Source organism: Acanthaster planci, linkage group LG12, assembly GCF_054643075.1.
Source record: "Acanthaster planci isolate LZ-2023a linkage group LG12, COTS_SCS, whole genome shotgun sequence".
Lineage (NCBI taxonomy): Eukaryota > Metazoa > Echinodermata > Asteroidea > Valvatida > Acanthasteridae > Acanthaster > Acanthaster planci.
In genome coordinates, this window is record NC_141788.1 from 3600440 (window position 1) to 3617626 (window position 17187).

Genomic DNA, 17187 nt, shown 5'->3' on the forward strand with positions numbered 1-17187 from the left:
ACGCCGGTGTTTGCGGAAAGTGCAGTTTCTTATGCTTATCGTCATCATGTACTTGTCATCATGTGGTATTTCTTCTCTTCCACGGTTAGACCTCTTCAGGCTGCATGTAGGTCTCCACGCAGGCCCAGTACTTAGGCTTACTAAAATCATGGAGCCATACAGTAGCCAGCCAGCGCTTCGCTGACATGATGATTTCTTTCCTCAGCTCGGAGACTTCCTGAATTCTTGCCGCCTTTTATTTTTTTCTCAAGAAACCTGGAAAAGGGGAAAGCTGAAGCCTTTTATTTGCCAGGACTGTCTACCAAGAGAGAAAGAGATGAGGTTTAGGAGTCAGTGACGGTGTGACGTATTTTTGGGGCCACATATGAGCTCATTCCATAAGTTCAAACACGCACTGCTCACTCAAAAACAGAATAAAGTCACGTAAAATTAAAAACAAGTTCAAAGATTCGCATTTCCTCATTTTTTAAAGACTGGGATACTTGGGAATCTTTTAAGGGGACGTGCATTTTTAATTATCCCTCAAGTCATCATCCCTACTTGGGTTTAGGCTCGTCTGCGCAAAAACTGCCGCCCTCCATGCACGAACCGGGACACTGCGTACCCGCACTCCAAACTCATGACGTTGTGAGACCGAGGTTGTGGATTATACAATCAGTGACGAGTAGCGTGGTCGTGCCCAGGGAAAAAGGTGCCCAATTGTCTAGTATCCAGTATACAATAACTTCAAACCAACCAGAATGCTCCTATTTGTGAAAATACCAGACTTACAACCCTGACAAATCAGTTTTGAACATGATGCAGTCTGGTCCCAGTCTCTCGCCAGACTGCGTATTTACATATATCTTTATTTTCTACCTCGTATATACAAAATTTCTATTAAAAAAAATTTTTGAAAAATATTTTTTGACAATGAATAAACAGAAATATTATTTTAAATAATTAATTTTTTGTTTAATAGTAATATTGTTCAAAATTTATATTTAAAAATTATTATAAAATCAGCATAATAAATCACTGACAAAAGTTCCCTATGTCATTACACGTGTGGTTCCACACAATAATGTGCGTACAAAATGATAGTACATTGTACATGTAGTACGTAATACATGTAATAATAACTCATGCCGGTGGTACTGTGTTCTAGTTACTGAAGCTGAGTAACATTTTTTCTGTGAACCGAGGTGACTCTGAGCTCTGCAGATTCTTTTATCTCTGCTGCAACGTGAATCATCCTCACCGAGTATTTCTCAAAACACTGGCGCATATAAATTCACTCCTACTCCTAGCCTAGGTGTAAATAAGAAGAGAAACAAAGTCTAGAACAAAGTAGAAGGTCTGAAAGTCGGAGGATTGTCTAACAAGTGTGAAACGCTGCAAAATGGCAGACGGAGGAAAGTAAGAAATTAACTTTACTGTTTAACTTTATGGTAGCCATGGTAGCTGGTTAGCATGTAGACCTAACGCTAGTTAGACACGTTAGAGCATGGATTTATTGGCTACCTCCATGATTCCTACGTTAATCATGTTAATGTCAGTAACATTCTGACGTTAAACTTTCGACAACCAGGTGACAACAGCGACAGTGAACGGTCATACTAATTAACGTCAACACCCAAATCACGTTCTAAGTTAACAGAAACGCAATTCGATAGCGATATAATGCCTAAAAAAATACAATTTGGCTAACAACTGTCAGCGACATTTGCGGTTAGAGGCCGTTTTATTTCACGAAAATAACACCCTCCACACAGCCACGAAAGACGTTAGCCATGTTGCCTCTCGGTCAGACGAACCATACCATTACGTTACAGGGGGTCACCCGTATACAGTGAACCATGGTACTGTCCAGACGCCATGAGAAGGCAAGATAGCGGTGAACGGCGGCGCTGCTCAGAGACAATTTTTTCGCGTGAAAATTTCCCTTGAAATGTAGTAAAATGGAAACTCGATTAAATAGAAATTATTCTTAAGCGTATACATTACAGTTCGATATGTTTGTTTTCTGTTTTCTATGCATTTTGTAAGTGTTGACGGTGTGTTGACGTTACTGTTATGCCCCAACTATAGCATCAGTCCCAACTATAGTTGGGCCCGTCCCAACTATAGTTGGGCCCGTCCCAACTATAGTTGGGCCCGTCCTAACTAGAGTGCTAAAGTTGGGCCGGCCCAACTACAGCAGAGAGGTCCTGTGTGCATGATGTGCCCAGCATGTGCCAAAGTCATATTGTTTACAAATGTCATGTCATTGGTCATAGGGCTAAATGAACAGATGAAGTGCCACATTTTAGATGAATTGTGTCAAGTGTGAGACACATTGAGTTGGATAATGTTGAGACATTTCCCACAGACATCGGTCAACTATAGCTGGGCCAGCCCAACTGCAGCACTACAGTTGGGACCGTCCCAACTATAGTTGGGACTTATGCTATAGTTGGGGTTAACATTACTATCAATGTGCTGACGCCTGTTGACGCTGATTAGTACGACCCGGTCCTCCATGTCTTCGCCGATTGGCAGGGTTGGAGATCTCCATCACAGCATTCTGCCGTCCGGCACTAAGCTTGATGAAACAGCCCACCGACCAGCACAAAAAACCTTAAAAATCCCAGAAAAAACATTAGTCACTGTGAAAATTTCATATTTTTACCTGGAACTTTGGAAGAATTAAAAAAAAAATTGAATTCTTACACTCTTATTAATCAATTTGGAAACAACTCACTCACTTAATATGATTAGAAAGTGATGTAGCATGTCTAGAGTGTTCTAACATGTCTAAAGGGGGCCCCTGGATCCTAATTCCTGAACAGTAAGGCACAACTTCGTGGACCTTATTGCACTCCACCTTTTTGATGGTTCCGCACGCTATGGCATTTTGAAAGCTGCCCAGCAATCGTACCACAAAACATCCATTTGCGCTTGCTTAAGCAAATCTTCCCCTGAAGACGGTCATGCTATTTAGCGTCAACAAGTGTCAACACATACAACTAGCTGACTAGTGTCAACCAAGCGTTCTCTCTTAAAGATTTAAAAGTGGTTTTATCATAATTTAGAGACTCTAAGACCTGCTAAATTTTGAACTTGTAAAAGTAAAGCCATAAAACTTTAAGTTGAGCACTGCCAGTATCTTTAGCGAAAAGAAAAAGCGTGACTGGATGAGAAAAATATACTTCAGAGCCACAAATCGTTAAGCAAGAGTTAAATATCCTTCAGTTTCATGTGATTATTTGATTCATATCTAAAAAAGCTAAAAGAATTTAATAGTTGGGGGAAAAGAAAAAAAACTGATGATGGCCACTGGATTTGAACCCCAACCTGGTGTCGAAGGTTATGTGTCTAAACCCCATAACTTATGTGCTCACTTGTGCCATCTTGGGAATGTAGTAGTTACTTGGCATCAGCTTAATGCTGGCTGCATTAAAAACAATATTGTGTCACCCTCTCAAGGGTGACACTCCATTTGAAAAAATTAATGAATTTCTCCTGGACACTTGTAAAGGAGAAGTGTTCTTTCTAGGGTCCTAACAAAAGGTACATTTCAAAAACAGGAAGCGTGTTTGTGCGTGTAGTAGATTCGCTGCTTTTGACCCACACCCCATACCCGACCATCAAATCATATTGCATCTTGTGAGTGGTATGCGCGACGCTTGACATGCCCTAAAATATGGACCTTCTCCCCATGATGTCACTATCGTGCTGGACCGCGATGTGTTGTGCTATGGTAATCAGTGCATCGGGTTGTTATGGTAATCTACTTATTCAAGATAAACTAGTCAAGCATGCAGCGTTTGCACGTGGTTGAAGCTGCCCGTAGGAATACATGCGATCACCGTGGCTGAGGCAGTCCGCATGAGTTGGTATTGTTTACATTTTGTCCCGTGGGTGAAAAAGGTCTATACCAGTATATTCACCATTGCACTTCTTCAACTGCTTCCCTCAAACTATGCAGTTCTGCAGTGGACGAAGTCCAGAACCTTTTCAATTTGCAGGCATGTTCCGGACTTGCCCAGGGTGTCAATCCTTGAATGCTCATTGGAAGCATATTGAAGTTTCTTTTTGTTTTCCTTTTCAGTGACGATATTGCAACAGCTATTCTACGTACCAAGGCAAAGCCCAATAGGCTCATTGTGGAAGATGCCGTCAACGACGACAACTCCGTTGTGTCCCTCTCACAGGTAGGTCTTGATCAAACACCGACAGCAGGCGCAGTTTTTCCCAAAATAAAAAAATTCAAGCAAAGGAGTTGCGCTGCCGACTGAGTTTACATGTGTTGCCAGCTGAAGGAAAGTAAATTTGTCTAGCTCCCTAAAAATAACTTGTGCTGCATTAAAAAGTTTATGTTTACAGGACTTAAGGACCCAGGAGTCGGATTTGTTAAAGAGGTTTCACAAGCAAAATGGTGGTGTGACAGACATATTCAGGTCATCAGTTTGTGTGGTCTTGTTACGTCACATGTAACTTGTTATCTATTACAGATGCGTATTGTAAGGAAATCTCGCTTTCCACATGTAAAATATGAAAGAAATATTTTATTTTCCCTAAATGTTCCCTTTCTTGTCATGCATGATTTAGATGAATAAAAAGCTGAATCTCTGATCATGCTTATGTCCTTTGTGTCAGTTTTGAAACAAAACTTGCTAAACGTGAAGAGGTCTTAATTGGAGGGTGCCATTTTGTATGGCTACTGTCATTGGTCACTGTCAGATAACAAAACTTACATCTATATGTACGCTTACAGGGTGCCAAAACAATGTCATGACTATTCACATATGCAAGACTGTTTGGATGCAAAGCCCTTACTTCCTTGTGAATACGAAAGTAATCTATCTCAGCTTGGCATAAGGAACAAGGAAAGACTTATATTAATGGTCGCTGGTAACGCGTTGAAATGGCGGCCTTATTTCACTCAGGCCAAGATGGACGAACTACAGCTCTTCAGAGGCGACACTGTCCTCTTGAAGGGCAAGAAAAGGAGGGACACAGTATGCATCGTACTCTCAGACGACCAGCTGTCGGACGACAAGATACGCCTCAACCGTGTCATCAGAAACAACCTGCGCGTTCGCCTGGGCGATATTGTCAGGTTGGAACCTTTCAGATTTAGAAGCATGATGGGATATTGTCAGAGGGGGAAGTCTTGACTGGGATGTGTGATTCAGTATTTCCACACTTGTGACCTTTAGGTTGAATTTGTTTTTAGCAATTCTGACAAGATTTCTTCACAGTGATAACTTGTAATATGTCTTACTGCTTGCAAGGTGAATGTTTCTCTGTCTTTAATACTGTGATTCCAGCGTCCAAGCGTGCCCTGATGTAAAATATGGAAAGCGGATCCATGTCTTGCCATTGGATGACACCGTGGAAGGATTGTCTGGGTAATTATTCCAGTTTGCAGACGTGCAAACTAAAATCTTTAACTGGCCTTGAAACAGTCATTGTAACAGGTGGAATCGAGTCAGTCACAAGTCAGTCCACAAATCGCCAGACGCCTGTGCTGATGACGTCACACTTTGTTCACGTGTGTACTTTCCTATGGTGCTCCGTGGACCTTGGGCCCCTGCTGGATCCAGGGGAAAGTACACTCATAAGCAAAGATGACTAGGACTAATGACTTGTGACTGACTTGTGGTGACTTGATTGCAACTCTGTTCGTTACAGACCGAGTACAGTTTTGATTGCCTGATCATAGCAAATCCCAAAGCCAAATTTGTGGCACTGTTATGACCATTCAGTGCCCAATGAACTCATTCGTAGTATTAGAATTCGTCCCACAAGTATGCATGTGACTTTCTTCCAAGAGACGATCGCGCAGTTCATTTAATTTAGTGGATGGCTCCAAAAAGACGGTCCTTGTGAACTCCCTGCCATATTTTTTTTTTAAGCCAAGGTTTCACCAGCATTTGAAAACTGGTCCTCCATATTTGCCTTGAACTGAACAACAGGCTGTCCAAGTTTCTAATGTTTGATGCTTTCTGCATGCATTTCGAGTAACGGAAACAAGGTGTCCCAAATCAGACAGGTGCTCAGATGCACACCTGGGTGAAACATTGATGGCAGCTGTGTCTTTGCGGAAGAAATATTTGCTGCCGTGATCAATGCTGTGAGCTTCGGCAGCTCTATGAAATGGGTACCATGTCGCTGTCCCTGACTTGTGAAAGTCTTTGGTCGACAGGAACTTGTTTGAGGTGTATCTGAAGCCCTACTTCACCGAGGCCTACCGCCCCGTCCGCAAGGGCGATATCTTCTTGGTTCGCGGAGGTCTGCGAGGCGTGGAGTTCAAAGTTGTGGAGACCGATCCCGGACCCTACTGCATTGTGGCGCCAGACACTATGATCCATTTCGAAGGAGAACCGATCAAAAGAGAGGTTAGATCAAATACATTTGTGTAACTGTTCCTTTTTGTGAATATTGTGAGGTGGTGATCGAACTTGTCAAAAGATGGAGCGTGGAAAATTGGAGAAGTATTGAATCATTGTTACACAGTCAGCAGCTGTTGCAGAGTGATTTAGGGATGCATATATATTTTGTCTAATTTTAAATGTGTGCCCTGTGTTGGTCAAACTTGAAATATATCGTATTGTTTTCCTGAACAATGTTAAGGCATCAATGCTGATCAAGGTACTGGGCAATTTTCAGGGACAAGTCAGTTTAACAGAACATATTCACATGTTTCTTTTTAAGCCCTGTCTCAGATTTGAGACTCACCCAATGAAGCTTGTTATTTTTTTCACAAAGCGTGTAGACAAAAATGAGACTATACATTGGTGATATCCATTGACAGAGGTGAAAATACCAATATAAAAATGATCTGATTATTTTCAGGAGGAAGAGGAAGCCTTGAATGAAGTTGGTTACGATGACATCGGGGGATGTCGCAAACAGCTGGCACAGATTAAGGAGATGGTTGAACTACCGCTGAGGCACCCTGGATTGTTCAAGGCCATTGGTGTCAAGGTAATGGAAATCGTTACACTCTAGGAACGATCAGCCAAGTCGGATCAACGATTATTTGTTAGCCGCTGATTGATTTTTCCCTGTTCACTTTGGTAGCAAATATGTCATGAGTTCCTGGCGAAATGGGTCGGTGGTAGACAAATGCTCATTGATCAAACAAGGCCTGATCTGAAAAACTTAGTCTGTGTTTCCCAGGCAACAGCAACCGATGAATGAAGCATGATATGAAATTGAAATATGGTAAACTTGATGAAAGTTTGTGGTGCAAAGATTGAAAAAACTAAACACTCTGAGAAGAGATTGAGTAGACTTAAGACTCTCCTGTGTCCGTGAAGAACGAAGGCAAATCAAATGTAATTGGAAACTACATGGTCAAGTAAAAACAGCTGGGTAATTTCAAAATACTAGATGTAATTAATTCCTATGCATTTGCTGTTGCCAGCAAGATAATGATGTGATACAAAGGTTGAATAGAACTAAGATCATAGCCTGTTGAATTCCAGACATGCTGTTTTAACCCTGAAGGCTTTATAAATGAGCAAGACATGAAAGATGGGTTTCCTTTTTTTCCCGCTATTGACAGCCTCCAAGGGGTATCCTTCTGTATGGGCCCCCCGGAGTTGGCAAGACCTTGATTGCCCGAGCCGTGGCCAACGAGACGGGCGCCTTCTTCTTCCTCATCAACGGGCCCGAGATCATGAGCAAGCTGGCGGGCGACTCGGAATCTAATTTGCGCAAGGCCTTTGAAGAGGCCGAGAAGAATGCGCCCTCCATTATCTTCATTGATGAACTGGACTCCATTGCCCCCAAACGAGAGAAGGTATCTTGTCAGTGTCAAAAAATTGGGTCTTCAAAAGAATGTCAAGTAATTAGGGAGTCCGTGGCGCTATAAGTGAATTCTTATAATAAGGGAAAAACCATGTAAGTACCTAGGAATGTTTTCTTGCAGCCTTGATATGCACCAGATTGTCTGTTGGCCTTAATTTTAATCACCGTGTTGCCATTTTAAGGATGTTAAGGGGTCCAGGTTGGTTTATTCAGACAAAAATATCCACGTCCGTGACGAAAAAAATCGAAGGAGCCAGTTTTTATGCAGATAAACAGTACTGGAAAGCAGTATGCCGCACGATGTCGTCCCTGAGCATACGAAGGTGAAACCAGTTTGGCATGCAAATAATTAAGTTGAACGACTTTTCAGAAAAATAATTGCACCCCACAGGAAGAGTTCAAGAGTTTAACAAAATGCCCAAGCACGTTTGATTTTGTTCTTCCATTATCAGCTTTTGATAACACCAGCCTGTGAAAAATTTTGATGCGGGTTTGTTTTTGTGTTTTTAAAATGTGTGACCTAGGTATGTGTCTCAAGTTTACGCAGTTTAAAGATACAATAAAAAGGGTCCAAACTCCCGATGGGATTTTGCATTTGGGACTTCTATTTTAGGGCATTTTGTCCAGCCACGTCTGGTTTTAATCAGACCAGTACTGAATATGGTTGGAAAATGTTTGATATCCGATCGTTATGTCATGTTCTGATGTTCGTGTCTCGCACCCCATGTTTCCCACAGACACACGGTGAAGTGGAGAGACGCATTGTGTCACAGCTGCTGACCCTCATGGATGGATTGAAGCAGCGGGCGCACGTTGTCGTCATGGCAGCAACCAACAGACCAAACAGCATTGACACCGCCCTGCGACGTTTCGGTGAGTCAATCCCGAGTGTTGACAAATATCAGGTTGCAGTAAAACAAACTGCGCAAATATTAATCAGTACGTAAGTTGTATGAAGAGTTGGCTGCTGTATTATGCCTTTCGTGACTTTTGTCGAAGTTTAGGGCGAAAAATAATACCGTCCGTAAGTAGGGACGCTGCTCATCTCCGAGGATACTTATCAACATTCACTGTACATTCACTGTATTCACCATGCCCAAATCAACAAGATCAGGAAATAGGGAGAACCTCAGTGATGAGGTGAAAGCGTGATTGAACAAGTCATACCTTGTTGGTGACCTTTGGACAAACAAGTCGCCCAAACCGAACAGTAGAAACAAACTGATCTATTGTAGCACGAAAAGTGTGTTGGAAAATGAAGTCTAGTCGTGCAAATGTTGTGAAGCTTTCTTGTCAACTGGAACTGCTCACGTCCAAATTGCTACCTGCCATGAGAACAGAATGATGGACGCATTTGATATGTAATATGCATATGGGGTTGGGTTTGCAGGTCGATTCGATCGCGAAATTGACATCGGCATTCCCGACGCCACGGGACGTCTTGAGATCTTGCGCATCCACACAAAGAACATGAAGCTCGCAGAAGACGTGGACTTGGAACAGGTGGGAACTTGTATTTTAATTTTGGCAGTTTAAGGTCAAAGGTCAGATGTATGTGTATACTCCAAGGGGGTAACGAATGCATCGTCAAACCATCGATGCTCTTCCCTCGTGTTAATTTCTTGTTGTTGCTACATTGTCTCGATTTTTTTTGTACCTAAGAAAACTATCTTTAGAAAGGGGGAGATGAATTATTTGAGGTAATAGGGGTGCATTGCTGGCCTCCTAGGGAAAACTGTTCAAGTAGTTTGTTTGCCCTTACAGATTGCCAATGAGACCCACGGTCATGTTGGCTCAGATCTGGCTGCGCTGTGCTCGGAAGCGGCCCTGCAGCAGATCCGCAAGAAGATGGACCTGATTGACCTGGAGGAGGACACCATCGATGCGGAGGTCATGGACTCGCTGGCCGTCAACATGGATGACTTCAGGGTTGGTGCAATTTCTCGGATTAAATCATTTGTCTCTTGATTTATCAGTCATGACTCTGCCAGATCCTTCAAATTTGGGGGGGGGGTAGCTCTTTCTGTCCTTGCCTTACTCTAATGGACTCGGGACAATTAGGCACACTTGCTGTTCATCACCATGCCTCAGTTTCGTTCAAATTCACAGAATGAGATGAAAAAAGTTGATTCCTCATCCACACCACGTCACGAAACCTTTCAAATTGTTATTGAAAGGAAGTCATTAGTACCACCATTAAAAATTGTTCAGCTCACAATTCTGCCTGTATCTTCTGAGGATGTAAACCAAATCTTGTCAGAATGGGAGTACTGAAGATTGTTAACGTGAAGTTCTTTGCCCGCCCCTAGTGAGCATTCTGACCATTACTGTTTTGACCGTTTTCCTGACTGAAGTATGCCCTAGGCAAGAGCAGCCCCAGTGCCCTGCGCGAGACAGTGGTGGAGGTGCCTAACGTAACGTGGGACGACATCGGGGGCCTGGAGAGCGTCAAGCGGGAGCTGCAGGAGCTGGTGCAGTACCCTGTGGAGCACCCGGACAAGTTCCTCAAGTTTGGCATGACGCCCAGCCGCGGCGTACTGTTCTACGGTCCCCCCGGATGCGGTAGGTCGCGTGCATTCCTCGGCGTGTTTTGTGGCATGGTCGGGAATTAAGTTAAAAGCTGATCTGAGACGGGACCGTTTTGGCGGTAGCGCCGTGCTCACGTGCACATTGCTCATGTTCCTAATCTGAAGGTGTATGTGCAGTTCAGCAAGTTGCTGCTGTAATTATTAAGAAATAATGTTCATTGGAAATTTTCCGATGCTGTACGAGGAAGAGAGAGGGAGAGAAAGAAAAAGAAAGTTGAGGATAGCTTCAACTGTTGACAACTTCCGCCTAAAACCCGATCTTGTTTTCCTTGTCTTCAGGTAAAACTCTGCTGGCCAAGGCCATTGCCAATGAGTGCCAGGCCAACTTCATCTCCATCAAAGGACCAGAGCTGCTTACTATGTGGTTTGGAGAGTCGGAAGCCAACGTCAGAGATGTCTTTGATAAGGCAGGTCACAGTATTGATAACAGATATTCGACACAGCATGTTATGTAACTCTTGCGCTCTCTGAGGTTGAAGAATTCAAATGTTAGGACGAGTAAAAATCGTTGAAAACCACCTGCTGGTGAGGGTTGAGAGATGATGAATTGTCTCATAGGAATTCATCTTGCCTTGCTTTCTAAGGCCACGTCTGAATCACTTGACAGCGGCTTGAAATTACACATGACTCTAAGGGAACTGGCTACGGCCATTACCATAGACTTGCGTGTAACTTTTAGCCACAGCCAAGTGATTTGGACACAGCTTAATTAAGAGACCACTGATGTAGGCTACATCTGATTGACTTGGCTACGGCTGACCACTATACACATGTCTATGGGAAATAGTTACAGCCGCTAGCCAATGGCTTTCACAGGCATACGTGTTGATGCTAGCCAAGTCATGTGCGTCTCTCCTTTTGTATTTCCGGTTTCAGGCCAGGCAAGCGGCACCATGTGTGCTGTTCTTTGACGAGTTGGATTCCATCGCCAAGTCTCGCGGAGGCAACATCGGGGATGCTGGCGGGGCCTCAGATCGCGTCATCAATCAGGTCCTGACCGAGATGGACGGCATGTCGGCCAAGAAGAACGTCTTCATCATCGGGGCCACCAACAGGTATTACTCATTTGAACTCGAGTCCTTACAGTAGTGGTATCTGTCTCGCTCGGCATGTGCTAGCTCTTGAAGGTGAGCAAGTACTGCGCGGTCTCAGTGTTTATCTCTCTTGAGTAAAAGCACCCCCTCATTGGTAGAAAAGAGCCAGGTTGATGGCGAGTGTTCTTCTTGTTGGTAGTGATGTGGCATTTCATGATCCATTGTGAACCAACAATGTACCGGTTGCACCAAAGGAGCCTGCGTTGCTAAGAAACTTCCACCCTCTCTTGGTCCATTTCGGGGCTCATTCTATGGTTTGTACTTCCCCAGGATTCTCCTTGCGTCCTCAGCAACAGACACCGTTTCCCATGTGTTTTGAGTTTATTCTGTGTATACATCCAGTGAGGTTCTCCCATGTTGTCAGCTGATCAGCTAGTTGAAGCTGAATTTGTTAATTCTCTTGTGCTGGTGAAATACAGAACGTCACCGATGCTTATATTCACTACACTTTAAAGTGTTTCACATGTGCTGTCGATGTGTGGTTTGATGTACATTACTTGGAGTAAAGTAACGTGCTGTCCATAAAGATTTCAGTAAGTGCTGAGATGAACAACTTAGCTTGACTGTATAAGTTTGACCCTGAATGATAAAAAATTATCCCTGTCCAAACTTAAGGAAAACATAACGTAAGCTGTTTGACATTTTTTGCAATAATCCTGGTCACTGTTTCCTCTCGACTGGTCTTGTTCCTAGGCCTGATATCGTGGACCCTGCTATCTTGCGTCCCGGCCGTCTGGATCAACTCATCTACATTCCCCTACCTGATGAGCCGTCACGTGTTTCAATCCTGAAGGCCAACCTACGCAAGTCACCTGTTTCAGCGGTACGACTTGGCTCTCGCTTCTTTTACACAAAGAGACAACTTGTCCTCCTTTCATTGATGGCTTTTTTTTCTCTTTCTGACATATTTATGTTGGAAGTTGGCATCACTTAACCCTTAGTGTTACTGATCCGTCACCTGGTGGAGGATTGAAGACCGTTAGGGTGAAGAGGCAAGCCAAACAGCTGAAGCCGTTGTGCGTAGACATGTACGAAGTGCCACCTGGGGCCTTTCGGTTTTGGCAAGATTTATTGCTCGCCTCCGACAAGCATGTATTCAGCCAGATAACAAAGTTGCTGAGTCATAGTGCACTTCTTTTTCTTATTCGAAATTCAAACTGGGTAATTTTTTCCCCTCGGCAGTGCCCCAGAGCCAAGCTGCTTAATTTTTATTTTCCTTTTATCGCCCTGCTCCCCTCCTAGGATGTCGACATGGTGTACCTGGCCAAGGTGACGCACGGCTTCAGCGGCGCTGACCTGACCGAGATTTGTCAGCGTGCCTGCAAGCTGGCCATTCGTCAGAGCATCGAGGAAGACATCCGCCGCCAGAGAGAGCGCGCCGATAATCCTGACCTGGATATGGTAAGATGGCAATACCTTCTGATGACGTAAAACGTGATCTGAACTCAAAAACAAACCCAGACTGCCAACCACTACTGTACTCATGGTTAACTGTTCTATTAGTCTGCGAGACACCCAGTCATAAATAATAGGGGATAAAAGGCAATAGAGGATGCCTGTGTCAAAGTTGATTATTGACTGAGGTGAAGGGATCACTATGAAGGCTTGTTATATCACAGAACATTCCCGGCATGTGCTCTGTTTCTGCATTTGTTATGCTGTAACCCTGTCCCCCGCCTGTGTATGTAAAATCATATTGAAATCAGAGGATTTGGGACTATAATTGGGGATTAAAAGCAGAAGTGCAGGTGTTCTGTTTGAACAAATTGTTTCAAAATCGTTGAATGAAATCTGTAGCATACAGAGTTGAAAGAGTTTCAACCAAGCATGCGCACGGGGCAATATTTTTGAACCCTCGATGAACAGGGTTCTTCATCTTTTCCTCTTGTAATGCATATTTGGGACCTGGTGACCTCTCAACCTGCTGACCTTGCGACGTACTCATCCGTTATTGGCATGACTTGCTTTTGCAGGAAACCGATGAGGAAGACCCAGTGCCGGAGATCACCCGAGCCCACTTTGAGGAAGCCATGAAGTTTGCTCGCCGCTCCGTCAGCGACAACGACATCCGTAAATACGAGATGTTTGCACAGACCCTCCAGCAGAGCAGAGGGTTTGGGGGAAACTTCAGGTGGGTGAAAACTTGAAATAAGTCTAAGGGTGTAAATACACCTTTGCGATTCAATTCGCCTTACCTTCAGCTTTTGCTGTGCTATTTTTAACGGTTGTCTCGGTGGTCCGGTTTGGTTTTATGCTAAGACAAATTTCCTTTCTCATGAGTAAAACCATGATGTCTGTCCAGTGACTGGGCTTCCATGTTGTATGATTTGTGCTCAATGAACTGCTGGGATTTTTGATATTTTGCACCACAAACTTCCTTTTCTGTGGTGATTTATTGTTTGAACTGCATTACAATAAGTCAAGGGCACCCTTGTCTTGAATGTTTTCAATGCAACAAAGTTTGCAATAAAAATCTGAAAAAAAAAAATGGAAAGTAACAGTATCTTCCCTGATATACATCACACCAACAGCGCTCTCAGTTGTCTGGAAAAGCGGAGACAATTTTTATATGAATTGGAAAATGCATTTTTTAGTGCACTTAACCCAACAAGGATGTCAAGTGATTTTCATACATTGAGAAGAGAGCAAGAAACTCGTAAAAAGTGAGAAATACATTTCACGAACCCTTTAATGTTGGCATTTCCTGTGTGTGGTTTGTCCTTTTGATTGTGGTCAAGGGCACCTTTGTGATCACTTCCTGCATCTTTTCGTTGATCATCAAGGTACCTTTTTTTTCTCGACCTCTCCCTTGGTGGCAGATTTCCTGAAGCACAGGTGCCAAGCGGAGGTCCGGCGCCCACCGGATCTGGGGCTGGCAATGACCCCGGCTTGTATGCGGATGACAACGGTGACGACGATCTTTACAGTTAGTGAGAGATTCCCTCCAGGATTCTGCCCACATCACTGGGTCGGTATGGAAAACGGGGCTCCGCCGACCCACAGTCTTACTTTCGACAGTTTAATGGACGCATCTGCTACTCAAAAGGCCTACCGCATTCTTCATTCCACGGTGTGCAACAACCTCGTTAAAAAGAGATCTAGGGAAAGATGTTACTGTCGAAGTGTCACATTGGCGTATTGGGACATTCATAGGATTAATGTAGGTCTGTTCTTTGCACACTAAAGTTTTTTGGCTTCAGTTTTGTTCACACGTTTTTCCTCCAGTCCTCCTGTAAAAAAAGTTCCATATTGCCTCGAAAAAGAAGGAAAAACAATGAGGGATATTAATTTTGGATTTTGGCCCTGCCCGACGTGTATAGTTTAACACTGTATGCTCAGCGTATGCCCCCGAAGAATGAATTCCATCTCCCCGGCGCAAATCTATCGGAATGGGATATCTTGGAATGAATGTTCATTCATGTATTAGCTTTTTGCGTGCTATTTGATTTTGACAGTGTTCAGAGTTACAGACGCCATTTTGTATAAAAAAAAATTAACAGAATTCCATATGTAGAAATCAATCATGATAAGTATATGAGGTAAAATGAAAGCTTTGTTTATATCAAATTGTAATGTAGACTTCATATTATAGACTGGAATTTCTCACGGTGAAGGTAGATCCGGGTCTTATAAAGTGGCTAGCGTCTAGTCCAGGTGAAATAGATACAAAAACAACCCAAGATTCAAACTTTGCACTGCATTCTGCATTATGTAATGTTACCTCAACCTTTGTATTGGTTGATATTTGACTACCGAAATGCAGTGACTGTAACAAGTATAGCTACGCAATGCATAGAATCCAGCACCTTTTTGGGCAAAACAATGCGAGATCAACAAAACCACCTGAGTCCATTTTGATAAAATGGTGCAGGAATGACATAATTCATGAGTCATCTGTCCGCATCGAGCAGAAGCACCCCCTCACTGGTCGAAAGGAGCTTCCATTGTCAGGAAAACAGTGCTCTACCTTGGTCTAGCACGAGGCCCATACAGGCATCTGATATCATGTATAGATATACGAGTGGGCATGAAACCCTTTCTTGAGACTGCCGTGGTGGCTACTCCAGATAAACCTGGTGATTTGTGCACCACTGACTGTCTGGTCAGTCTGTGTTCTTATACGCTTGTTTCCTCAACTAGCCATGTCAAAGTATGACCTGATTTTTCTAGGAGTTGAAGCAGGAGGGAAGACGGAAAAGAGAGAAGAAATGATCTTACGTAATGCAAGCACTGATCCTTTGTATGACTCGGCCAGTTTGTCGGTTGTGTCTATAACTGGTTTCATGTCACAGAAATGCCCTGTAGGTCAACTGCTGTGAAGGTTGAAGTTACTCTTGCATCTGTGGCCAGTAAACAAGGGGGCCTTCTTAATGAGACAAGCCCTTTGAGCGGTCCCACAATCACTGCAGACAAATAAAAACAGCGGGCCTTCCATCCAGTGAGCACATTTTAAAACTTATTTCAGTTTTGTCAGGTGTTAAAAGTTGGTTTCTTAAAATGAACAACAGACTGAACAGGTTTGACAGTGTCTAGTCCATTGTAATTGGGGTATTTTTCCCGTGTAGTTTCACCATTATTGATTTGGACGATTGGAAATGCTGACTTTGCGTCGCTTACTGCGATTTCTGTTATCCACTGCATGAAGGGAGCAACTTCAAGCCTAAATAACACGAGTCAAAAATCTCCTGAAGGAGATGTGCATCTCATTTGTCAAGTAATTCTTGTACTGTTTGACTGGGAAAATTATTCAACATGAGTGTGTTTCTTCGACCTTCACTGGTTGTATGTAGCTAGAGCATTCATATTTAATGCAGTTTTAAAGGGGCAAGTGACTTTATTTAAAAACATTTGTAGTTACAATGTTTATTTTTAAATGCACTTTGACAGATTCTTAGTGACATGTTGAGATTCTGCTGACCAACAAACTTTGAAAATGAATTAAAATTCATTACCACTGCACTTCGAATCTTCTCAGTATTGAAATGCATGACTCAAGTAAAACAAGGTTGATGATAACAGTGGCTGCATGTGCGGTAATTTCCCCTCGCACACACCTATACTTATTTGTTCATCCATAATGACGTCTTTGACATTTTGATTATTTGGGATAAATTTTCAGACCCACCTTGAGGTGTAAATAAGGGAGAACACGAGTTGACATGTTGGAATAAATGATTGTAAAACATAAGTCAGTACATGTGATGGTGATGGAGCCCCCACCCATTCTGAGCTCAATAGTAATTACACAAGAGAATTAAGCAATCGGTCTCAAAAATAAAAAAACATGCTTAGTTGCCACGCTGGGCTTTACTTAATTGCTTAAATGTTACAAACATTGTAAGTCTCCTCTTAAAGCATAATTAACAACTTATTTAGTGTTACTGTTGTCTTAATAAATGTTGATTAAAATTGATTGAATAAAATGGCTTTTCTTTATGATTCTTTATGAGCTGAGTCGCTTCATAATTGGTATCTATAGCAAAAAGTTGCTCTTGGGGCCTTTTTGTCCCAAAGAAGAAAAGGTGTCGACGCTTCAAAAGGTACTGCTAGTCTACTAGTGCCTACCTCCAGGAGGATTTTTTAACAGATGGATGGAAATTGGGATAACTCTTCAGAATGGAAACTGATATCTATAACCCCCGTCCGGGGGTTATAGAATCCCATTTTTTTTTTATAAAGAGAGAAAGTTTTGAAAAAAATCACGTGATATGAAATGTCGTCGG

General features: G+C 42.9%; 1 protein-coding gene across 1 annotated transcript; it reads left to right on the plus strand.

The window, feature by feature from the left end:
- The first annotated feature begins 1092 nt into the window (after positions 1-1092).
- LOC110977428 (transitional endoplasmic reticulum ATPase) lies at positions 1093-16910 on the plus strand. The gene is made up of 17 exons (XM_022231548.2): positions 1093-1398; positions 4073-4175; positions 4911-5083; positions 5295-5375; positions 6173-6365; positions 6823-6954; positions 7538-7774; positions 8520-8655; positions 9173-9285; positions 9547-9711; positions 10137-10344; positions 10650-10777; positions 11247-11425; positions 12158-12287; positions 12707-12865; positions 13438-13595; positions 14284-16910. The coding sequence occupies exons 1-17, from the start codon at positions 1382-1384 to the stop codon at positions 14393-14395; spliced, it is 2424 nt and encodes an 807-aa protein (XP_022087240.1). The 5' UTR covers positions 1093-1381; the 3' UTR covers positions 14396-16910.
- The last annotated feature ends 277 nt before the right edge of the window (positions 16911-17187 follow it).

Excerpts from the sequence above, each read along its gene's own strand:
- LOC110977428 (XM_022231548.2), top strand. Across the intron at positions 5,084-5,294 it reads CGCCTGGGCGATATTGTCAG|CGTCCAAGCGTGCCCTGATG; the intron begins GTTGGAACCTTT and ends CTGTGATTCCAG. Across the intron at positions 13,596-14,283 it reads GGGTTTGGGGGAAACTTCAG|ATTTCCTGAAGCACAGGTGC; the intron begins GTGGGTGAAAAC and ends CCTTGGTGGCAG.